Here is a 26,205-nt window from a genome sequence, read left to right on the forward strand (position 1 = left end):
GGACAGTTAAAAATCAACATTTCCAGGACCTTTGAACGTGCCCTCAAGTTTCTGAGAGCAAAGTTCTTAGTTGGTACCTTCAAAGACAAGCTGTGATACTGGCAATTCTTGATCAAAGAGGTTTATTTTCTGCCCATCTAAGTAAAGTAGAATCTCTAGCAATGAAAGAAAGCAAGTATGTGTGTGTTGTTATTTGAAAGTCAGTTTTCAAAAATTAAGATACCTATTTCTCACTTTCTCATCTTGTGGGAGTTCACCCCATCAGAAAGAAAATATAAGAGTACTAAGTTTAAAAAGATAACTGCTAGGCTACTTCCAATGCTTACTGTTCCATAAAACCTGGAAGATAGGAAAATCCCAGGGGCATCCAGAACAATATCTTTTGGAAGCCTTGTACACTGACTAGCAGCAAAGTGTCCATCTTCAGAATGGAATTTTTTCCTTGGGGCTGTGAGGTTTAGAAGCAAAAAATTAAATAAATAAATAAACCAGCACAAGCACAGATTCCCATTTTCTAGGGAGACTCAAGAATCTAGCTTTCAATCTTTTATGAGGGTGAATCAAACAATTAGTCTGAATGTCCATATCATGGTGCCTAGCACATAGCAGGCACTCAATAAATGTTCCTTGCATCTGAATCTAATTTGGGAATGTCTCTCTCATTGGATTACAAACTCCCCAAAGGCAAGAACCACTTTATTACTTTCTTAGACCCTTTCATTAGATCCTTGAAAATCTTTGTGAATCAAATGGCCACATGTGCATCCTTTGAAGCAACTAAGAGCTAAGGGAACAAACAGTAACTGTTTCTATAAACTCTTCTCTGGGCCAGAGAGATAGTACAGTGGGTAGGGCATGCATCTTACATGTGGTCAACATGAATTCAATCCCTGTTGTCCCCTGTGAATGGGAATCTCTTAGGAGTGATTCCTGAATGCAGAGTCAGGAATAACCCCTTAGCATCACTGGGTGTGACCCAAATACCTCCCACGCCAAAATAAACCCATATAAGCCTTTATTCATTTACTCAGCAAAGGTTTATTAATTGTATATTTGGATACACAGAGCTAAGCTATGGCCTTTTTTTCCTTCTACATCACCATAAACCTTCCTCTCCATATGATATCCTGTGTCCTACTATATTTTCCTTTGCAGCAAGTAATGCAGCCATATTTAAATAATACTTGTATAAAACTTGTTGTTTAAAGTTTGTCTCCAGTACTAGATAGAAAGCTTAGGAAAGAAGATGCACTCTCTTGTTCAGTGTTTCAGCCTTAGCAACTACTATAGTGTCTACTATCTAGAACAAAAAAGGTATTACATAAATATGTTAAAGGACTAAATCACTGACCAATAAGCAAAATAAGATATCTCTTTGCCTTGAAGAAACTCACATTTTCCAACAATATTTCTTAGCAGGAGAGTTATTTTCAGAATAGATCCTTATTTTGTAGAAATATTCTATTCTAGAAATATCCTGTTCTAGAAACTTGCTTATGCTTAAGCTCCCTTGGTCTTACCTACTATTGGATGCCAGAAACATGCCCACTTTGACACTATGGCAACAGAAACATCTACACACATTTCCAAATGCCCCATCTGAAGCAGTGTCATCTCAGATTCAGAACAAGTACATAGTGGGATGGGCATGAATGAAAGTAGCAGCATGAGAATAGCAAGAGAGAAATGGATACAGGAAGGGAAGATCTACCAACAATGAAAAATGAGACACAGGAAGAGTGACTACCAGACCAGAAAGAAAGCATGTTTGCAAGGATGATGTTCATAGAGTTTTCCTGGACCTTGTGTCCAGGAATTCTCTTGTGTCTCATGATCACTCTCCCTTGGGATTCTTGAGGACAGATTTAGCATCTAAGACTAGAAAGCTTTCTTGGATACCATTAAATGAAAGAAGCTGTGGCTTCTCTGTTTGTACTAGTTGGGGCAGAGAAAGGCTCTGGTATAGGGCCAAAAACTCAAGGAAAAATTTCTGATAAAGGGGATATAGTCTGACAACAGTGAGCTTTGTGGCAAGGCTCTTAGAGCATTGGCAAATGGGGTCTGGTAAGGGAATATCCTGGACTGCGGGAATACAGGAGTGTGCTGAGTCACAGGCATTGGGGAAATTGGGCTGAAGGACACCTCACTCTTGGAAAGTGCCCAGTAAACACTCAACAGATGTAAGGGTTATTTTCTTTTTGGCTGGACCCACTAATAAATGAAGGCTGGCCAAGCCAATGAGTCAGGGCTGAGTGCTACCACTGGCACTGGCTACAGGGTGGAGGGCAACTTGATTTCCAGAGGAAAAGCAGTAAGTGTTGATGTCAGAGCCATGGGACATGTCAAACCTGATGGAAAAAGTTTTCCTGAGATTGGGTCATACTACATCCCATAACACTGGGGAGAAGAGGGACTTAAATCCAACTTTTCTGAATCCATTCTCTGACTATGCAGAAGCTCAGCTGATGGGCTATGACCATAGTTAGGCAAGTCTCAGCTGATATAGAAGAAAAGAGCACATCTGAGCTGGCAGGGGGAGAAGAAGGAAAGATGAGAGATAGGGAGGAGATGAAAGGGGGAGAGAGAAAAGAGAGGAGAGAGAGATGAAAGCAGAAGGTTCTGAATGACAGGAAGGAAATGCAAGGACAGTGAATAAATGAATGAGCACATACAAGTGGAGGCATGAGGTCTACAATTCTGATGGTCTCTGCCCTGTTGCATTTGGAAGGAAGGGCAGTCACAGGCTGGCAGAGAAACAGAGCCCTTTCTGTTTATCTCTGACCAAAGGCTATTTTTCAGGTGGACTTCAATATGATATCCTGAGCCAAGCGCTAAAGAAATATCTCCATTTTCAATGCATGCAAATAGTAAATGGTATTTTCTAGTTCAAAATAAGTGAGAAATTTTAAAAGGAACAAAAACTGCTCTGCCACCTCTTGCAAGTTGCTTCTTGGGGTCCCTATAAGACCTAGGGCTTTAGAAATCTGCTCACTTCTCTGTGCCCAGGCATGGGCATATACACTTGCACAGTATAGACCCATCACTTCCAGGACGTGTCATCCCCATCCCCTTTACTCACGGTTTTCGGAGGATCATCCGCATGTGGGCATCGGGGCCCATCTGGGACAGCAGCAAGAGGGTGTCCTGGAGCTCCTCATCACATTCCTTCTTCTCTTCCTCAGTGGGCAAAGGGGCATCCTCATGCTCGTCATCCAGAAATCGATAGAATAAATATTTGTCTTGGAAATAGTGCTCCTGGTCCACTGTGGAGAACATGGAGCAAAGGATTGCATTGGGAATGACTCTGGCCCTGCAGACCCATGGACAGAAAGAGCAACGCCAGGCTGGAAAACTCCTCATCCTTCCAGGCGCCTCACCCAGGGCTGTGCTGCCTCATCCCCGCCCTCCTACAGCCCTAAAACTTTTTGACAAGAACCTGGCAGCCTCTCAGAGAAAAAGTGCTCTGGTGACATTATTTTCTAGCCTGTTGGGCAGATGTGTCAAACAGGAAAATAATCAACTTCCAGATCATGCTGCAAAAAGAGTTTCAGAAGTTCATCCTGAGAAACCTCTTTGGTAAGGGTCAGAATGCATCTTTTTCTATATGTGCTCCTTAGAAACATGCCTATGTGTATTTTAAAAATCAGCTCAACAAAGGGCCAGAGAGATAGTACAGTGGATAGCACATTTGCCTTGCCTGCAGCTGACCTACATTTAGCACCAAATAAGATCCTGAGGATCACTAAGCTCAGAGCCAGAAGTAAGCTCTGAGCACTGCTGGGTATGGCCTAAAACCAAAGAGAGAAAAAACTAGCTGAACAAAACTGTCATATCCTCACTAAGGAATCTTAGGATAATTTCCTTTAAACTCCATATTATTTTTTAAAATAATATATTTATTTAAGCACAATGATTACAAACATGATTGTAGTTGGGTTTCAGTCATAAGAAGAACACCCCCTTCACCAGTGCAACATTCTCACCACCAAATTATTACAAGTTATTTTTTCCACATTCCTTTAAAAGAAAATGATTTAGGGCTGGACCGGCATTATAGTAGGTAAGGAGATTGCCTTGCACATGGCTGACCTGGGCTCAATCCCTACCACTTCATAAGCTCCTCTGAACTTGTCAGGAGTATTTCTGAGCCTAGAGCCAGGAATAAGCCCTAAACATTACCAAGTATGACCCCCCAAATAATTAAATACTTAAGTAACTAAATAAAATAAAAATATTTAGCTATCACAGATGCATCTTCAAACTTTAAAAATAAATAAGGGCTGGTGCCAGAGAGATGGCATGGAGGTAAGGCGTTTGCTTTGCATGCAGAAGGTTAGTGGTTCGAATCCCAGCATCCCGTACGGTCCCCCAAGCCTGCCAGGAGCAATTTCTGAGCGCTGTCTGTTGTGAACCAACCCCCACAAATTAAATAAATAAATAAATAAGGGCCACAATTGTCATATTATTGCTTCTGATGGTGCTCAGGAGACACCAGAACTATGCCCAGCTATGCTTAAGGGGTGACTGGACAGGATAGGCATCTGCTCGGTACTTGAGCAATATCATCAGAGCTGATCATCAAGGTTTCAGGTTCCTTTTCAAGATGGGGAATGAAAAATAGAGAACCTGTAGATCCTTGCTTCTTGAAATGCAGTCACCAGGACAGCAGCAGTGGCTGGGACTCTGCCTTCATACCAGACCTATCCAACCAGACTCTGCATTTGAGTGAGTCTCCCAGGTGATTCACATGCGCTTTATCTTCTGAGTAACTTGGGCAAGGTCACCATTAGCTTTCAAATGATGACTGATTAAATGAATGGGTTTGATAGTTTGTCAGCTTAAGAAAGGGTCTTAAGGGGCCAGAGAGATAGCATGGAGGTAAGGTGTTTGCCTTGCATGCAGAAGGAGGGTGGTTTGTATCCGGGCATCCCATATGGTCCCCCAAGCCTGCCAGGAGTGATCTCTGTGTGTAGAGCCAGGAGTAACCCCTGAGTGCTGCTGGATGTGACCCAAAAACCAAAAACAAAAAAAAAAGGGGAAAAAAGGGGGTCTTAAAAGCCAAAGGAATAGCAGTTCCACCAATTACCCACTGCTCTTCTATAGCTGTTCTGCTCAGAGCTAGTCCCTGAGATAGGAGGCTGCAACCGCAGAGCACATCCTGATGTATATGGTCAGCTGATGGGCACACAAACTGGCTCTCCTGACTCACACCATCTTCTGAATTTACTACTTTCTTTGCTGTCATCTGCCCAGTACCATGTTTCCTGGCTCTTCTTCCTGCCCCTGACTTAGGTCTGCTGGGAGATGCTCAGAGTGTAATAATAATCACACCATCAATGAACCGTGACTGCAAACTAATAAACATAATTGGAACTGATGAGCTTGGGATGCAATTTCATTTTCCCTTCATACATTCTTCCAAGTCAGGGAGGTATGGTTGTGGAACATCGCCATCAATATACTCCTCACTCACCTCACTGTATGTGTTCTGCTAAATGAAGAGGCTAGTTCTGTGGGTCCCTGAAGGGATCTTAATTCTCTCTCGTTGTGTAGGAGCCTGGTAACTACTTACCCAAGGAAATACACTGAAACTTTCTTGAAGGTTTTTGAGGGGAGGCAGCTCCTCTTACCGTGATTGAGAACACCATCTTCCACCAGCACCTGCCACATGCCCACTGACTGAGTGCGTGAGTGAATGCATGGTGTCTGCTGTGTCATCCAGTCCACCAGCTCGGTTCCCACACAGCATTGTCTAAAAGAAGGTAGGGCACATGGTAGAGGGGAGTCACTCTCTTGGAGAAAAGGGACAGAAGATCACTTTTAAGAGGAGATCTTTCCAAACTTAATGTCTGTCTTTCCACCAAAAAGGTCTCACTACAAGCCAAGACCTTAGGTTCTCAATCTTTTCGACAAACTAATAAATCACTCAGCTCATGAGGAAACTTTCTCAGCAAGGATGCCCAAATGTAGGAGCATTCACTAGCAGCTGTGGCAACTGGGGAGATGGAAGAACAACTCTTAAGAGAGCTTGTATCTGGCAAACTGATCTCAGAGTAACCAATGGTCTCTGGAACTACTTCCAGAAAACCTCAAGATACAATGAAGGCAAAGCAAGAATCCTGACTTCCTTTGCCAGAGCCTTGTGTGGAATGAGTTAATGCCTCTCAAGCACTCAGAGGTGCTCTCTGGAAGGTGCCATAGAAGTACTAAATTATATAGCACTTTATATTTTCAAGTAACATTATTGCTCTTCCTCAGAGAGGTGTTGGGAGAAACAAGCAATTACCGATGCAAATCCCTTTAGAAAAAGTTCTCTGTAATGAGCATCAGCACCTCTAGGGAGCCTGTCTGTCATCAGAACTCTAAACGTGTTCTTGCTTTCTGAATAGTTGGGCATTCATTCCTCAGGCACCTCTCTGTGGTAAGTTGGACAGGATAGAAAATACACAATTTGTACACACAAGCCAGGCAACACAGAACCCTTCAGAAGGGCCAAGTGAGAAGGCAGGTGCCTGGGCATGACAGGTTAAGAGAGGAAGTCGAGACAGTTTAAGAGAGGAAGTCAAATCATAAAGTCTAAAGGATCAATCCCAAGGGACATGGAACCAGGCAGGGAGTGGCTGGCTGCTGACAGCTGGGACTGAGTCACTGGTGACCTCCCTGTCCATGCTGAGGATGTGTACTTCTGAGGATACTAGCTAAGCCCAGATCCAAAGCTAAAGCTGGAGAAGATTCCTTGTGTTCTGCTACTTTGAAATTAGGTTTAACCTGGAAGAAGATGTGATATAGCACCATCATCCTGATCTCTGGGCCTCAGTTTTCTCAGAGAGAAAGATAGTTTTCTAAAGAAAGGTAGAGGCAAAACAAACAAGGCTGTAGGCCATTTCTAATTTTCACAATTTAGAAATTCCAAAATCTCTCCAATTTTCTGTAATGTCTTGATTCAAACCTGGCCCAAGACTATTAGATGGACCACTATGACAATAATAGTTGAAAATGATCACTCTGGACAAGAATGGGGAATTTAAAAGAAATAAAGTGATATGCATGATACCTTTTTAGTAACAGTACTGCAAGCCATGGTGCCCAAAAAGAATAAAAAAGAGAAAAGAAAAGTATATAATAAAGACAGACTGGGCCCAGATAGGATGGTAACTGGGGAAATTAGTGTAGGGAAATATGCGGTGGTAAAGGGAAGGGTATTGGAACATTGTATGACCAAAACTCAACTATGATCAACTCTTTTACTCTGTAAATAAATAAATTTAAAAGAAACAAACAAAATGACTATTAGACAGGAAGATATACTATTGTCATTAGATTTCCCTTTTATGGGCTTATACCCACACATTAGAGTATTAATAAGGAAAGGGTCACCATACATATATTCATTATGAATTAAACACATAACCTATTAAAGGACTTATAATTAGAGAATCTGCTTATGGAGAAAGTCCTATAAAAGTAGAAAAAGTATGAGTTTCATTTGGTAGACATTAATTGAATGACTACTTTTACTAAAAAGAACACATGCATTGAGATGATGTCCAGTCAACTGAACCCTGCATGGGGCATCAGAATATCATGGTCAGAACAGGAAGGCATCATGGTGCTACTTCTTACTAATGGAACTTACGGTTTCCTCTCCATAAACTATCTCCAGTCACTTTAGAATTGTCAGTAAGCTTCCAGGATGGTGATCATGGGGGATGGTGAGTGGGTGGGTGATTCTACAGCTAAGGAGACTTCAAATCCTTATTACTCCAGCAATATATGGAATAAGTAGTAAGAGGGTGAGAGAAAGACAAGAAACAAAATCTGGAACAAGAAACTCAAATAGCACTGCCAGGAAAAGAAATCATGTTCTGGCTTCCAGCTGAATCTCTGGGTTATTACCACACCAACACTGATCATTACTTGGTGTCATAGGGTGCGGAATAGACATAGCACTTCTATTCCAGGAGTTCCAAATTTCCATACTATGGGGAAAAAAAGGGATTATGCTTTCTGACATCTAGTTTCCATTATTTGCCACCAAAAATGATATATTTAAATGGAATTTCCCTAACTCAAGTCAACACTTAGGAAACCATAATCACACTTTAAATTAAGGAAAAGATCAAACATTTTTAAATAGAAGGTCCTTCAGCTATATGAGATTCTGAGATCCACTAAAAGTATTAAAAAGGTTTAAACTTCTTTGGGAATATGAGGCAGACTTAAAAAATCTTTGATACTCTTAAAATTTAGCAATATGCATGGATGACTCTTTAGGAGAAGACTTCCAGACACTGTAATACAGAATAGAAACTAGTAACAACTAATATCAACATGAGTAAGGTTACATGAATAATGCAAGAGATGGAACATGTCGAAAGAGGAAAGGACCAATGATAAGAATAAACAACAAATCCTATCCCATTTTCAAAATTATATATGGGAAAGGTCAATCTAAATATAACAAGGAAACTTTCCATTTTGATTTTGTGAACAAATATATTGACAGTTTTAAGTGCTAGTTGCAGAAAAAGTAAGTCAAAGAGGAAGTACATTTGTGATGCTTTTCCACATAAATTTGGTTCATGTAAATCAAATGGCTTTTGTTAAATCTGATGGACTCTGAGATCATGTCTAGGCGACACCAGAAAAGGAATCTGCCTGATGACCAAAAGGACTGGGAGTCTGAGCCAGATACTAGCAGATATTGGCAGAGTTGAAAAGCCATTCTAGTTTCTCAGAACTTGCTGTACTATAACAACAATAGTTAAAGATTAAACATGAACCATTATTTAACCTACTATGGTTAAATCATCACAGAAGATTTAACATATTCATTCAGTGCTGGTCTTTATCAAATCAAAGGCAACAAATAATGTCTTTATTTCCCCTCTATGATTATAGATGTGATACAGAGCTGAGTATCTTACTACATTATGAAAAAAGAAAAAAACATGTTATTATGAATACTAACATGAAAGCCTACATTAAAAATGAATTCTGAAAAGATAGTGTATGTTGTATTAATGACTCTATCTTTAGGAGTTGAACACACCTGTGCTTGGAGCATAGTAGGACCTTAATAAATGTGTATAATGAGTGCATGAGTAATAGAGTGAATGAGAAGACCACTGGGATTGAAAATCAACAACACTTGGTTTATGGCAGGGGTCTCAAACTCGCGGCCTGCAGCCCTTTGCGGCCCTCTGTACAACATTTTGTGGCCCGTGGAAGGCCTTCAAATATCGCAGTATTCACAATTATTCGCTTACCGAATAATCGCAATAAAAATCGCATTAGTAAAAAAAATCGCATTAAACATTCGCATACCCTGAGCAGTTCTGTTTGGGGTATGCAAATGTTTAATGCGATTTTTTGCGATTTTTTTTCTTACTAATGCAATATTTTATTGCAAATATTTGGTAAGCGAAATCCTTTATGCGGCCCTGCCTCACCCTGACTTTGCCTCCTGTGGCCCCCAGATAAATTGAGTTTGAGACCCCTGGTTTATGGTCTGGCTCTATCACACACCAGATTTGTGACTTGGATAAGGAGAAAAATTAATATATTTTAACCTCATTTTTCCATTTGTAAAATGGCCATATATTTATCTTTTAGGGTTGTGGTAAAGATAAAATGAGATATATGGAAAGTGGTCTGGCACAGGGATTTTAGCACAAATGTTCAGTGTCAGTTGAAGATTAAATATAGTGGTTTCCTAAAAGACACTAACAGTAATACAAAAGCCTTCCCTTTCTTTAGCACAATTTAACTAATGTCTATGCAAATTAGTTTAGGAATAACCACTGGAAATCACAAGAATAATTAAAATTAAGCAGAAATCCAAGACACGCTTAGATTTTCCAGATTCTGTAGCATTAGAAAATGAGCTACCCTTGCATGGAAAAAGAGAAGTGTAAGTTCCAATGTAACCAAACAGGAATCTAAGTTGACAGTAGCATTTTGAGTTAGCACACGTACCTGTAGGTCTTTAGGTGGTATTTTCTATCTCTTATCATGTGAGGTGCTCGAGAGAGAATGGCATTTCGTAAAATTTTTCCAGCTCTAAGGATCTTTTCTGACGGGACCTGAATTGGAACCAGTTGAAAGAAGGGGAAGATAAAATGGAACTTTAGATGAAAAGCAAATAGAAAAATCCTCAAATCACTTTCCAATCTGAGTCAGACTTGAAATATACAACTCATACATTTCTATTGTTCATTTGAATGATTTGTCCACTCTTATATGTAGAGAACTGAGACTGCATATATTTTGTCTCTAGAAAATGTTTCCAAATTTTCCTGATGTGATGATCTGACACATGGTCTACCTCCAGGGGTTACTTAAGATGCTAACTCTGAAGGCTCATAAACCCAACTACATCCCATTACCTTGGTAATGGTGTTAGCAGGACGAAGAGGAACGTGAGGTTCAATGAGAGGTGTCTGAAAAATAAAATGTTAAAGCAAAATAAAATTAAACAAAAAAGTACACTAAAGAAAAGTATGGGTTGGGGTATAATAAGAAACAAATATCCAGTTTTATAAAACTCAAAATAGAATTTTGAAAAAAGAGATAAACTCTATCTAAATAACTTGAATGCATAAGCATTCAAAGGGCAAAATTAGACCATTTATTTGCCATGATTTAAATATAAATTATTAAAAATAAGAAATCAAATAGGAATGATTAGATGTTTGCAGGCTTAATGAGAAGAGAATCAATATCTACTCAAAGCATAACAAACATCAGAGTAGAGAAAAAGGAAACACAAGATAAATGTGAACAGAGATTAAAATGACCTATACTAGGGATAAGGATAAGTCTTGATTTTAGAAAAGAAATGAGCTAGTTTTCCTTTTTTCACATAGTGAAGACATCACCTTTCCTACCACCCACTGTAGTTTGTAATTTTAGGAAGAAAGCTTTGATTAAAAGAATTTTTTTTTTTTTGCTTTCACCCACTCAAGTATCTAGAACCCTCAGAGGCACCTCATATAGCTTCTCTCATGCAAGGTGACTTATTTACAATCTTCAGGCTCTATGACCAGCAGGACAGTTTTAGGTGCTAGATAAAACTCCTGTCATTACCTATATTCATAGATGCTAGTTAGACTACCACTCTATTGCCACACGAGTGACCTAGTTTGATAGAAGCCCACATTTCTATCAGTGTTTGATAACAGATTTAACAAATGGAGAACATATTCACTAGAAGGTGGTGGTCAGTCCATTAATACAATGATATATATGATATATATATACAATGATATATATATATATATATATATCGCTTGTAGAAAGGAAGAGAAGAAGGCAGGAGTTTGTAGATGAGGTTGTAGTATAAAGAATAACAGGCCCACAACCTTTTCTTTCAGAACTCAAAAATATGCAACAATAACTATCGACATAGGATTTCTCTATATGTGATTCAGTTAAGGGATATTATCTTGATGTTTCCAGAAAAGTCCAATGCAATCCTGAAATATCCTTAACATGGAAGGGGGAGGCAAAAAGAGTTATAACCAGAAAGATCAACAAATTATAAGGATTCAGACTATTTTTGTTGACTTTGGAGAAGGAAGAAATCAAAAGTCAAGGAATGAGTGCATCTCATGGTAAAGGTAAAACAATGTATAATTTGCCTCCTAGAAACTGCCAACAATCTGACTTTAGCCCATGATCTCAATTCTATCCAGACCTCTAAATAACAGCAATCCAAGAATATTCATACATGTTGTTTTAAGCTACCAAGCTTCAGGTCATTTGTTATAGCTGTCACAGAAAACTGATACAGAGATTGTGATACTTTCTCTAGTCCTCTACCTTTTGCAAACAGAAGCCATAACATTTAAAATAGACTAGTATTTCCATCTAACACTAAACAAAAATACAATAAAGGAAATGAACTCAATTTAAATTAAAATATTTTATGTAACAAAATAAAAATAGACACACATGATCATACTAACTTGTTAGCAATAAATTTAGGTGAGTTTTTGCTTTTGAGTTTTGGTATTTGTTTTGAAAATTTTATTTTCCCCCTGCCTCCATAATCTCCCTGAAAATTTTGTTTTTATTCTATGTTACTGAATTTTTGGGTCACATTTGGATCACATCATTCTTGAGATTTATTTTTGGTTCTGCATTCAGGAATCACTCCTGGCAGGGCTCAAAGAACCGTATGTAATGTCATTGATTAAACCCAGGATAGCTGCCTGCAAGGTAAGCACCCTACCTTCTGTGTGTTCTATTCAAACTTGGGTTTTACTACTTTTACTATTATAATTATCATTAAAGGTTAAAGAGGGGAGAAAACATCAAGTTCTAGAAAAGCAGAGATGAGAGAGATTTATTTAGAATGAGTGAAATATCACTTTTGAAATTTAGCAGATTTCTCCCAACGTCACTTGAATGAATAGGACACAGATGCCAGGCAACATCTTTTAGAACATACTGTTTACAAGCAGCATAGACTAAGAAATGACAGTTTGGTACAATTCAATAGTAGATTTAGTAAGATTTGGACTTTGCACTAAAATAGCTCCTGTTTTCTTTGGAAATCTTTTGATGGAACAGACTAGGAGTTCATAGACTCTGGGTAGTTATACCACTTCTGAATTTTGTGATGTTCGGGGGGGAAATGTTGACATGCACAAATCCAGATTCCTGAAAGCTCTGAAGAAGTATTTCTGAGTCGTGAACTACCTGTACTTATTATCTATCTCACCATAATTGAAAGTAAGTTTATGTGACTAGCTTGGTATAGACTCAAATTGCAGAAGCTACTTGAAAATAACAGTAAAAACCCACTTCTTCCAGTCCAAAAAAAGGTGCAGGAATTTTTGGTCCATAGTAGATGAATGTTGGGATAGCCCTAAAATTTATTGTTACCATCATATAAAAGAAAAAGTCCATTTTTCTTTGCAGTAGTCTTTGAGAGGCTGAAGATAACTTTCGTATATGCACTAAAGCTCTTAAGAAAGTATCTCTCTAGTTTCTGCAGAAAAGGCATTTTAACAAAAAGTTAACAAATGTTTCTTAGGTTAGTCTCTAAGTGGTTATAAACTGTCCTTTGGGTTCTATGGGGCACTCCTAAAAAGTATTTGCCATTAGATGTTAATTAGAACATTTTCTTTGATTTTCAACCTTTTAAAGATTAAAAATGTACACAATGTTAAATTTTAGGAAGATAATCCTAATCCCACTTACAAGACCAAAAATATATTTTCCTCTGTTGAAAACGGCATTCTCATAACTTTATGTGTCAGCGTTTTAGGTATGGGGTCAAGTTATGGATATCAGCTTTGAGAAAAGAGTTTGCCCTTCATTTAAACAAAACTCCCAAGGAATAATAGATGTAGGGTGAATGATTTTATTTGGAGGGAATAAGAGTTTTTCTTTAAAAAGAAAACTCCATTTAGTTCAGCAAGTTCCTGAGCCTAAATTCTGCACTAGTATTCAGTGGTGAGGTAGAGGGCAGCTATGACAGGGAGGCAGGTTCCAGAGAAAGTGTGGCATCCAGTTTCATACAGAACACACCCAGTGTCCATGTGCCTGCTCTTTTTTATTATTATTATTATTATTATTATTATTATTATTATTATTATTATTTGTTTGCTTTTTTCCTTTCAGGTTTTCCTGGAACTACATAGAAATTTCCTTTATTTAAAAAGTAATCTATTTTTCACTTATATACTATGAGTTACAATGTTGTTGATAGCAGAATTTCAAGCCATGTTCTGACAGCAAACAGTTCCACTTGAGAACATCACCCAGCTGTGCCTTAGAGAAGCCAGGAATGCATTTCATTGGTGAGGTAAGATAGGAGGGAGAATGAAACAAGGGAGTGATGTCAGTAAGAATCCAACCAAAATGGCTTCTCTAAAAGAAGAGCAAGCAGCCTTGTAAATTTTTTAGATTTGGTTGATTTTGTTTTTGGCTTTTTGTTTATGGAGCCACACTTGTTGCTCAGGCTTACTCCTTGGCTCTGTGCTCAGGGAATACTCCTGGTGGAGCTTGAGGGATCATATGTGGTGCTGGGGGTTGAACCTGGCACTGCTTTTGCAAGGCAATCGCCTTATTCACTGTTCTATCTCTGTGGCTCCCAGGATGAGCAGAGTCAGACAGTGAATAATCAGGATAGAAGAGCTCAGAATAAGTAGGACCCAAATATCTGTGGTGCAGGCAAAGTGCCTAAACAGGCCAATCACTTCAGAGGAAATCAAAGATGCAATTAAGAAACTCCCTAAGAACAAAAGTCCAGGTCCAGATGGTTTTACAGGTGAATTCTAACCAACATTCCAAGAAGACTTACTACCATTGATCCACAGGCTCTTCCAAACCATTGAAAAGACAGGAATCCTCCCCAACTCTTTTTATGAAGCTAATATCACACTCATTCCCAAAGATGGCAAAGACAGAACCAAGAAAGAAAACTACAGACCAATCTCACTAATAAACATAGATGCAAAAATTCTCAACAAAATTTTAGCAAATCGAAGCCAGCACTACATCAGAAAGATTATACACATAATGAGTTTTAAAGAATCAAAGTAAGAGAGCAACAAAAGATTAAAGGCAACAGGGGCCAGAGAGATAGCATGGAAGTAAGGAATTTGCCTTTCATGCAGAAGGTCGGTGGTTCGAATCCCGGCATCCCATATGGTCTCCGGAGCCTGCCAGGAGTGATTTCTGAGCATAGAGCCAGGAGTAACCCCTGAGCACTGCCAGGTGTGACCCAAAAACAACAACAACAACAACAAAGATTAAGGCAACAAACCTGAGATCTGGCCCACAGGACTGAGTTTGGGGGATACAAAAGGGGATGTAGGAAGGGATCCTAGGTACATTGGTGGAAGGAGGGAACGTAATACTTTGGTGGAGGCTATAGTACCAGAATACTGTGGGAATAAAACTCTACTAAATAGAGTTGTAAATCATGATGTCTCAGTATAATCACACACACACACACACACACACACACACACACACACACACACACACACACACACACACACAATGGGCTGTCAGAATGGACAGGGAAAACAGAAACCACTCAGAGACTTTCCCACTAAGAAGTTTGAGTTGGAGTGTTGCAGGAGTAGAAAAGCCAAAATACAGTCCAAGGAGTATATTCAGAGCAGATACTACAGAGCAGGAAGCCTGAGGGTGGGGGCGGAGTCTGAACCTAAGATTGGGATGGAATGGAAACCCCAGAATAAGTTGAAGCCATCACTATGGGAGATGTTTCCCCACCCCAACACACAACATGTGACTTTCTCATAGGCTGAGAGGAAGCACATTCCTATCACCACTCACTCTCCAGCCTGTGAGAAAGGAGAATTACATTTCCTAAATGAATAGGCTGCAGGGAAGAGGGACAGAAGAATCAAAGAGCTCTTAGGGAGATTCTCCACACCAGATAACCAGTTGAAAGACAATAACTCACGAGTCCCCAATGCCACCCATGCAAGCCTCCCTGGTGTCCATATCAGAGCACAGAAAGGTAGAGATGTGGATGGGGACCCACAGGCTCAAGATGGCAGGTGAGAATGGTGGTGAGGGTCACAGAGTGGGGACAGGGTGCTGTATATGCCCCACTCCCAAGCTCAACATGTCTTCTCGTACTCTTTTTGCTGAGCAGCAGACTAGGGAGGTGAGGTACAGGGGAAAAGGAGGGCCCTTGGCTCTTGCTTGTTTGCCAGTTTCCCAGGGCTGCCCTGGGGTTGGACCTACCGCCAGCAATGGCGTATTGCCGGGAGCCCTACAAGGAACAGACCCCCTCACCCATTAAATCTCATACATTTCAATACATCAATCAATGCGGCGAGGATAAAAATTCTTTCTCCCTATGTGGGGGCATGAAAGACTCCAAATCGGGCTGTGAAAATGCAATCCTAGGAAGCGAGGCGGCAACGACATAGATAAAGGCAGAGGTATTCAGCTTGCTCCTCTGCTTTTCTTGGCTTTCCCCATTGAAGTCTTCCCTCAGGATTGACTGTAATTGGTTTTTGTTTGTTTCTAGAGAGGGAACGCATTCTACTGCTTTTTTATTACGTTTCTATTACTACTGAAAAGGAGAAACGGTAAGGGGAAATTTTTTCCTTTTGGTACTGGAGCCAATTTAGAAATACTAATCAGGTGATGAAAAATATGCATTTAACCTCCATTACAAGAGGCACAATAACTCCTCAGTAGATTATAATGAGGTATAAGGTATTGCAATAGGTCTTGTGAAAAAACATATTCAGGCCCCTGTGAAAAAGGGTAATTCTTTTTTCATTCAAGTATTTACTCTCAGAAGCCTTTTGCAAGGATAAGAGATAAGAATAACAAACCTAGATTGGGACACAAAGCTTATGGAAGAACCCTGGCAACTCAATGCAATGAAGTCAGATTAGTCCACATGTAATTCAAGTATAATGAAGGTGTGTTGTATACAGAGTGATGTGCTGGGCTCAAGTAGAGACCAAGAAAGCACCTGATCTAAAATGAGCTCTTGGTAGAAGATCTTGGTAGCAGAACAAAATGTGTATGGTCAAATAATTAGTGAATAATGACAGTCAACAGAAAAATGTTGTTAACATTCTGGATTTTGAGTCACACACACACACACACACACACACACACACACACACACACACACACACACACACCTTTCTTATTTTAGGTGAGGAAATCTCTATGAGTATCAATGCCTCAATTGGCATTTTCTTACTAAGTTCTTAGGAATGTCTATCTTATTCCTGTCATACTTTTTTTTTTTTTACCACTCTTTAGTTGACTACATGAAATTTAAATAAGGATGAACTCAAATTCAACAACTCAGACTCTGAAATAATTTTGTTTGGTTTTCCCTGTTGTTAAATAGAACACATTTCTCTACATACCTCTTTGGCAGTCTTCTGTTGACTGTTTTGGTATTAAGACCTTAAGTTTAACATTGAGTGATAGATGAACAATTTCAGTATTCACATGTAAGAAGATGGACATTTTCACTACTATTCTTACCCAAAACGCTGAGCATTGAAAACCTGTGAACTACTCTTGGGCTTGTAGAGAATTGTGGTAACAGAGCAACCTGAAGCTGGGAGACAGGTCAAGTAGGAAGAAAGCCACAACTGGTAGGAACACTGAGGCTGTTACTTAATCAAGGAAAACATTCGAAGTCTGTGACTCTGACACCTTTGTAAAAGTAAATTAAATTTAAGCCTTACAAAAACTTCAACGATACAAATGAAAATTTAAGGATCATCAATCACAATGCTAGTTTTTGAGCTCTAGCCAACTGATAATTTCCTTTCTTTGCTGACACCTCTTCTCCATAAAAAGTATCCCCTAAATTCCTGTTCTAATCATATCAGGATTGGTGCCTCCAATTAGAACCAATTTTGTTCAAATAAACTTTAAAAAGCTGTAGTTGGCCTCAGTGTATTATTTACAATTATCATTTTGAAGAATTGCTGAAAGTGGAGTATTTTGAGAAATGAGAAAGTAGATGGGGAGAGGTGGTGGTGGGGAGCAGTCTAAGATGGATTTCTGTAGGTTTTTACCTCCTGGAACTCTACCAAGTTCTCAAGTTCTGGATCCAAACAGATTTCCTGCTGACTCTGGCAGGGGAAGGGGAAAAGGAGGCAGTATAAAATACAACCAGAGGGTTTTTTGTTTTTATACATAAGTGAAGCCTACTCTTGGGTGCTTTTCTCTGATTCCAGTCCATTTGACACCTCTTTTCTCACCTGAGAAAAGAAAAATAGCTCAGAAACAGTTGTGTTGGCCACACTGGGTAGACACTGGCTTACTAAATGACAGAGATTCAATAGTAATATTGTAGATCATCCCTTTCCCCTTCACTAACATAGTAGCTGCATAACTGCACCTCAAAGATTTTCAAGATGCTGTCACGATCAAAGCTGGAGTTCTTAGGAAGGTCCAAATACAGAAGAGACCAAAACAGAGCATGAGAAGAATATGAAGCCTTTGGCCTCCATAGCTACAGACCAAATCCTAGTTTATTTGAAAGCCACATACTAAAGGTTCAATAATCTTAATTCCTATTATTGTATATAGTTTGCCTTGCTTCTACTTCCAAATTCTAAGGCAGGCCAAAAGGCAAGAAAAACAGTGTTGAATCTATTCTTAGGCTATAGTGTATTTGATCAAGCATTTACGTCAAAAGAGATTTAAGTGTACTGAGTGCTGCTTGATAAGTCCTGAAACTGGAACCTCAAAAACAGTGCTTCAAAAAGAAAACACTTCCAGATGATTCCTTAACCAGTCTAGAATAGCATTTCTGTCACAGAAGCAAGTGACTTCATTTTTCTCTCTGGCATAAATCAATGCTGTGTGATAATTGGCATGCTTGTAGAAACAGTCTGCAGTTAAGGTTGTTTCTGATCTCTTCTAGTAAGTCACAGACAGCTTCCATAAGATATCAAGTTTTCCTTTCTAGGACATGTACCTGTTAAGAAACTTCTAAGCCAGATATTTGGAGACAGAAAAATAAACTTTCTAAAGAGACCTTCTTCCCTTCCTTCTTTACTTTGTCTACTTTTTTTGAAGGAGACACACCTGGCAATGCTCAGGAGATCAGTTGGGGTGCTAGGAATCAAATTTGGGTTGACTACATGTGAGGTTAACACCCTACCCTCTGTACTATCTTTCTAATCCCATTTCTTAACAGTAGGAATAGTCACACTTATACTCAAACTAGCCAATGCAAGTATATATTTTATTCTTACTCTCAAAAATTGTATATGCATTAGCATGACCTTCCTTTTTTCAGGCTAATCTAGTTTAATGAATTTTTTATATAATAAAGTACTCTGATTCTATATGTATTTTGGGTAGTTTAAGATATATCATAATTATTTCAATAATTTTTTGTTGAGGACCATAGTGATGGTATAATAGGTATGACATTTGCCATGCATGCAGGAGACCCAGGTTCAATTCTTGGCACTGCATATGGTCTTATGAGTACTGCCAGGTTGACCCCTGAGCATAGAGCCAGAAGTAAGACCCGAGCACTGTTGTGGCTCCTGAACTCCTTCCTAAAAAGAACATTAAATTCATTTATTAAGACATTTAGCATTGCCAATCTGAATCCATTGGTGTATAATAATGAATAAAGCAAGAAATAGTCTCTGGGAATATTCTCAGAGAGAATGAGACCATTGAAACCAGAAATTCTTAAAGATATATATTTAAGGTATCAAAACACTAACCAAATAAATATTCATGTATATTAAAGTTTCCTTAATAGATATAACTCTGCACTGTAATGTTATATAAATTTCAAGCAGGTATCTTTAAAATATACAAATATATATGTGTGTTTATATACATATATTTAGAATAGTTAGTTTAATTTCAAGCATCAAGTCTTCCTGGAGACACAGCTGATTCTAGAGGCACAAAATGGTGTACAAGGACCTGGAATAACTTGTCATGAGAGGGCAAGGATGTGATTCAAGACCCATGAAGCACATCAGAAAGGATTTATGACTACATAGAATCATACATATTTTAGGACTAGAAAGGGTGGAATAACCTTGTCAGGAATCCATGAAATACTTATTAACACTATCTGCCTGACATTGTCCTTTATGTTACATTAGGGAGAAAAGAACACTCTGATATTATCTGTGATTTCTTGAATATGCTACCCAACATGTTAGCCATCAGCCACGTGTGGCCTTTTATGTTAATTATGACTTAAAAACCATGCCCCTAGGAGTAAAAAAAACCCCAAAACAAACAAAAAACATGTAGAAACAATAGTGCTTTGAATTTCTGGACAACTTCATTTGTTTGATGCTGTCATACCTAAAGAAAGACACCAATTTACAATTTACAATTTAACAGAATGGACAGCTAACAATAATTGCTAACTAAGACTTCTGCCATTGGATTAATGACTTCCCTGCATATACAATAATTTTCACAAATGTGCTTGCTACTCTACTTTTTCTTTGTCTTTCTTTTATTTTCTCTTCTCTTCCATTTTCTATTTTCTTCAATAACTTTGCTTTCACTTATCTGGAAACAAATGTATTATGATAAACTATTCAACTATGCCAACTATGTGATGCATTTTCTTTAAATAAATAAATAAATTTAAAAGAAATGTTTCTTGGTCTCCTTAGCCATGTTTCATTGTGTGTCTTAATAGCTACCCTGCCTTGTCCAAGCTGTGAAATCTCTTGAGCAAAATGGTGACAGTGTGCTGCAAGGTCTGTCCACTGTACTTCCAACCATCTTAACCCCATATCCGGAAAGATCCTTCAAAACAACCACTTAAATGACTTCTCCTCCTGTCAAGATGAAAGTCAAATTATAAAATGCATATTCTGTTGGCATCTCTGCTTTCTGCTCACTTGTTCAACCTGACTCCATGCTCCTTCTTGGTGTGTATAAATATTCCCTTGGTTTGTATCCCCACTACCTTTAGGTCTCTGCTCAAACACACATTCAGAAAGAGTCCTCTGATGTACATCTGATAGTTACCATATTCCTGCCACAAATCTATTTTGCTGTAGATCTATTCCTCTAGCACTTGACACTCCATATTTTATGCATTTTTAAACTTTATTGATTGATTGATTAGGTTTTTTTTTGGTCACACCCAGAGGTGCTTAGTGGTCACTCCTGGCTTCTCCACTCAGAAATTTCCCCTGGCAGACTAGGGACCATATGGGATGCCAGGAATGGAACCAGGTCCCTCCTGGTTGGCCACATACAAGGCAAACACCCTACCACTGTGCTATCTCTCAGGCCCATTTTATGCAATTTATACTATCTTAATTCAAATGTCATCTCAGTAAAGGCAAATCTTTATTTTACTCATTGACACAGAACAACTCCTCAATAGGCATTTATTAAGAAATTATTTTTCTTTGAGCCACTCATTCTAACACATATTGGGAATTTTTGAAGAAAATCTTTTTATGTTAACTTTCCGTGTAGAAAGGAGGATAGTGGGGAGGGCCTTTCAAGTGGTGTTCTAGAAGTCTAGAGGTCCCACCAGCAATTCTTGGCCAATCAGGCAGTGTTCTTGCCAGCATAAGAGCCTTAGAATGTGATCCTGCTCAGACTTCTTGAAGCTGGAGATACTTAAGCCACTTTCATGGGGTTCAGGACCTCCAGGCTCCATCCCATAATGCTTAGGGAACTGTAGTGATGCAGACAGCATCAAAAGACACTAAAGCCACCAGTTTTAGCACTTACTTTGAGGACAGGAATTAGATGACCACCAGAAGCATCTTTCTAATTCCCCCTCAATGGGAACACTTCCTGGAGGCCATGGCTCCTGGACACAATGTAAGAGCATCGCTGCAACAGCAATGTACATGACCCAAGTAAAAAAAATAGGCTTAAGTAATTTAATTGATAGAGGAATCATTTCCCAACCAGTTTGATATTCTTACTTGAGTTCTCAATTATTTCACAGGAAAAACAAAATACCTACAATTTATTAAAGAAAATATATTTGGCTTGTAGGGATATTTGAATAATGAACTGAACATTCACAAATAACAACACTTCAACATTTTTAAATTATCAGTAATTCATCTTAACTAAATTAATTATTTAAACATCTCATTAGATTTCCAAGCAGAGGAGTAACTCAACCTAACCTTTACCTCATTCATTTCAGGGAAGAAACAAAGAAATATTTATGAAAACAGTACTGAACACAAAGAAAAGTGTTAACAGTGACTCTAAATTCAGCACATCAAATCTTTTTAGAATTCATATTTCAGTTGGTATCATCATTCTAGCTAATTGAGGCACAAAAATGAATTCATTTATTCATTGATGTTAGGTGCTCAGACCTAACACTTGGCTAAGGGATGAGCCCTGGAGATGCTAAAGGACTTTACATGCTCCTCGGGATTAAACCCAGATTTTCTGCATGCAACCAAGTGCCAGCTTCTTTGTATTATCTCTCTGGCCTATAGAATAGTAATTGATTACTGGAGAGTTAAATCTGTGATCTCTGGAAGAGACACAAACTACATGATTGATGATGTGGGTAGAAACAGTTCCAAGGCAAGTTCCCTCTACCAAGCCCTTGGGGGCCCTGAGACACATGGAAAGGGTTCCAGAAACTGCCATGGTTCATCTTATAACCTAACAATTCCACTATGCTCTCAAAAAGAAATGGCTCCTACAATGCATTTGGGTCACATGCCTGAGGGACAGGGCTTCTAAAGGGGCAAAAAGCCTTTGAAAGTTTGAGAAATGGATCTAAACCTGGTTTTCTCCTAAGAAGCAAAGCATTTGGCTCTGGAGGCAACCAGGGCAATATATAGTGGTACTTAGGGCCTCGGGATACATAACATATGCTCTGGTCCTCTGGGCCCTTTCAGGAGAACTTTTAAACTTCAGCACTTGGGGTGGGAAAATGTATATTAATTAGCATGTATGACTGGCAAGAACCTCACCTGAGTTTGACTCCTGGCACCATATGGTCCCTGGAGCACCACTGGGCATGATCCTGGAATTCTTTGAGTACTTTTGATGTGGCCTTGTAAATCCAAAGCATCACCAAGGTAACCTGGTAATTCCCAGCATGCAGGGCCTGAATAACAGCACATCCTTAGGCTGGGCATTGAACCACTGGCTTGGCTGATTGAGAATCACTGGTAGGGTCCCTGGGTTTCCTGACTATTGCTTGGGAAGTGCCTTCTCTCCTCCCCAGAAAAGTATCAATGACTCCTTGATCCACTGGGTATGGAATAATACTTAAAATTATGTAACCTAATAATATGTATAATAACATACTGTATAAAATAGTAGCATAAGGTCCGACATCTTAGTGGGGCTGTTGGGCTCGCTGCTGCCCTCCGAGCTTCTCGATGCCTCCCAAAGATGACAAGAAGAAGAAAGATGCCGGGAAGTCGGCCAAGAAAGACAAGGGCCCCGTGAACAAGTCTGGGGGCAAGGCCAAAAAGAAGAAGTGGTCCAAAGGCAAAGTTCGGGACAAGCTCAATAACCTAGTGTTGTTTGACAAAGCCACCTATGACAAGCTCTGCAAGGAAGTCCCCATCTATAAGCTCATCACTCCTGCGGTTGTCTCTGAGAGGCTAAAGATTCAGGGGTCCCTAGCCAGGGCAGCACTTCAGGAGCTCCTGAGTAAAGGACTTATTAAACTCGTGTCCAAGCACAGAGCTCAAGTGATCTACACCAGAAACACAAAGGGCAGAGATGCCCCAGCTGCTGGGGAAGATGCGTGAGCAGGTCCCAATTGTACATTTTGAGAAATAAAACTTTATTAAGTCAAAACAAAAGTAGCATAAGTAATTTATTCTTATTTATTTATTTTTTGGTTTTTGGGCCACACCTGGTGGTACTCAGGGGTTACTCCTGCTCAGAAATAGCTCCTGGCAGGCACAGGTGACCATATGGGACACCGGGATTCGAATCAACCACTTTTGGTCCTGGATCGGCTACTTGCAAGGCAAACGCCGCTGTGCTATCTCTCCGGGCCCATGAGTAATTTATTTTAGTTTTATTAAAAATGTGTAACTCATGGGCAGGCGAGATAGCATGGAGGTAAGGCCTTCCATGCAGAAGGATGGTGGTTCAAATACCGGCATCCCATATGGTCCCCTGTGCCTGCTAGGGGTGATTTCTGAGCAAAGAGCCAAGAGTAACCCCTGAGTGCTGCCGGGTGTGACCCAAAAACCAAAAAAAAAAAAAAAAAAAAAGTGTAACTCAATAATTCTGTGGAGTTTTGAGCACATTCTCTATACCAGGTTTATTCCTTAGAATTTAAAGAAGATTATTCTGGAAAAAAGATGGTAAGTTTAGGTAATCATGCTAAATTTTGGGTTTCAACATATTTAAGAATGAGATTGGCCCATTGAGATACAACCCCTGTCAAGGACTTGACCAACTGTAGAAAACATTTGGAGGAAGTGTCAGTCAACTACAGATAATTTCTCTCATCCTTTGAGCTCTGAAGATTTTTAAGGAATACTTTTAGATGAAAAATTTCTAAAGTTATATGGGGAGATTGGAGAACATGGCAGGACACTCTGAATTTCTGGAGTTTGAAGGATTTATGGAATATACATCCTAAAGGTATCAACTGTTTCTTGCGTCTCCAAATCCACATAGACTGCATGCCTGGGCCCCTGTTGTTTATTAGTATGTTCCCCCAAGTACAGCATGAGCTTCTGAGAAAAAAAAATCCACAAAAAGTTGTGTTCTTGCCACCTGAAATGCCTTCAGTGTTTGCTCATGCAATTATTCCTTAAATATTTATTTGCTTAATACATAGAGAAATTTTTTAAGGAGCTTTTACCTGGCAATGGTGCGAAAGGGATTGAAAAGAATTTCCTCTTTTCATTTTTGAAATTCCAATTTTGACTTTCCTAGGCGATATGACATAGCTATGTGTATTGGCTGTGGGCACTTGTGGACTGTTTTAGTTCTGTCTCCTTCCACAAGTTCCACATTTTAAGGGACCAACATTATTTCAAGTTTGCACCTTTGTATTTCCTTTAAGTCAAGAAAGTTCTAAAAAGGCAGATTGTCCCAGGTATAAAACCATCCCTGTACCTTGGACTTTACTCAAGAGACACGATCATTGTTGAGCTTTTGCTTCTTTGCTAAATATTTCTGAATGTTTTGGGGATACTTTTTGAGCATTTATACAAATGACAAAGCATGTGTGTCCTCAATACCCCACAGATCCAATGCTAGGTAAAGGTCAATAAAGCAGCTGATATATGTTCCTCTTCACAGCAACTCAGTACCACAAAACATATACTCATGAGAAGTTCAGAGATAGGCTTATCATGGAAGGAGAAAACACAATTTATAAATGCTACAACGATTTAATTAAGTCTCAAACTTAATATTGAATTAAAGACTTGAGTCAAAAGGTATGTAACAGGTGATTCTGCCTTATTTAAAGTATAAAATCAAACATCTCTTAGTGGGAAGATGGGGGAGGTGCTATTCTGGGAATATTGCTTACATGGACATATTTGTGAAAATATTCTGACAAATTCCATACCCTTCTATTTTTTTGGTCACACCCAGCAGTGCTCAGGGGTTACTCCCTGCTCTGCACTAAGAAATTACTCCTGGCAGGCTTAAGGGACCACACGAGATGCTGTGAATCGAATCCTTACCTGCCCCCTCTGTACACTTTTTAAGTGTATATACTACATGCCTGCAAACACTTAACAGAAACAGTCTGTTTCTGAGCAAGAAGTTAATCTTCTAAAATAAAAAAAATAATTATAAAAATAAAAAAAAAAGAAGTTAATCCTCTAAAACATTTAGAAGGGCTGGAAAGATAGCTCAATGGTGGGAACTTCTGACTGGCACAGATGGGAGCCCATAGATCACATGATTGTTGAGCACCATCAAGTACAGTTCCAGTCACTTGCCCCCACCAATACTGCTGGGGATCCCCATATAAAAAATAAAAAAATGTAATGAATTTTCCATCAAATGTTAATATTAACGGAACCCAAAGGATGTGTAACATAACATTTGAGTGGAACTTTGTCACGTACCAGACTAACACATGGCCCAGCAACAGAAGGCTGCTGCCCTTGATTTCCCTGGACCAAGAAAATCAGCAGGAGAAGAGATGAATTGAAGTTGCTTGTCTATGGGAGTAAAAAACTGCTACCACCACCAATCTCCACAAGGGGATCTATAGGAACTAGACTCTCAAGAGTCTAGTTTGCAAGAGAGCAAACCAATTTGAACTCCCCGTCTTTCATGCAGTGATTCTGGCAATTTAGAGAGGTGCTTACAAAAGCACCTACTGCTTTAGAACTATAAAATACCCTCAATGTTATGGAAACAAAAAAAAAGGCAAAGTAAAAAGAATATTTTAATCAGTATATGATGAAATACTTTCCAAGTCTTTATCTCAATAGATATAAGAAGTGCAGAAGTCAGATCATAAGTCCTGCTTGTACCAATCTCTGGCATCACCTGGTCCCAGGAGCGATCCTTAGGAAGGATCACTCCACACACAAAGAGTGATCTTTCACTACACCAGAACCACTCACAACACCAGGAGCAATCCCTAAGTACTGAGCTGAAAGCAGTCCTGAGAACCAGTATGTATTGCCCCAAAACCAACAAGGCTAAAAGGGAAAAATTACACCCACTTTTTGAGCATGGTCTGAGCTAGTATAAGCCCTGCCAAGCCAGAGTTTGGGGTTCGAA

The 26,205-nt window shown here is 39.2% G+C and overlaps 2 protein-coding genes across 3 annotated transcripts in view; one reads left to right on the forward strand and one right to left on the reverse strand.

Moving 5' to 3' along the window:
- RAPGEF4 (Rap guanine nucleotide exchange factor 4) overlaps positions 1-26,205 on the reverse strand; it is a 344,824-nt gene that overhangs the window by 99,447 nt on the left and 219,172 nt on the right. The window contains exons 7-10 of one of the 2 annotated variants that reach the window (XM_049773530.1): positions 10,389-10,442; positions 9,979-10,085; positions 5,631-5,752; positions 3,080-3,263 (exon numbers count right to left, since the gene is read on the reverse strand). In XM_049773530.1, the coding sequence (XP_049629487.1) occupies positions 3,080-3,263; positions 5,631-5,752; positions 9,979-10,085; positions 10,389-10,442 (467 nt within the window). The remainder of the gene's footprint in view (positions 1-3,079; positions 3,264-5,630; positions 5,753-9,978; positions 10,086-10,388; positions 10,443-26,205) is intronic. The other variant, XM_049773531.1, reaches the window with a different exon arrangement.
- Positions 22,825-23,294, forward strand: LOC126009149 (40S ribosomal protein S25-like). The gene has a single exon (XM_049773524.1). The coding sequence runs from the start codon at positions 22,863-22,865 to the stop codon at positions 23,238-23,240; it is 378 nt and encodes a 125-aa protein (XP_049629481.1). The 5' UTR covers positions 22,825-22,862; the 3' UTR covers positions 23,241-23,294.

Source organism: Suncus etruscus, chromosome 5, assembly GCF_024139225.1.
Source record: "Suncus etruscus isolate mSunEtr1 chromosome 5, mSunEtr1.pri.cur, whole genome shotgun sequence".
Taxonomy (NCBI): domain Eukaryota; kingdom Metazoa; phylum Chordata; class Mammalia; order Eulipotyphla; family Soricidae; genus Suncus; species Suncus etruscus.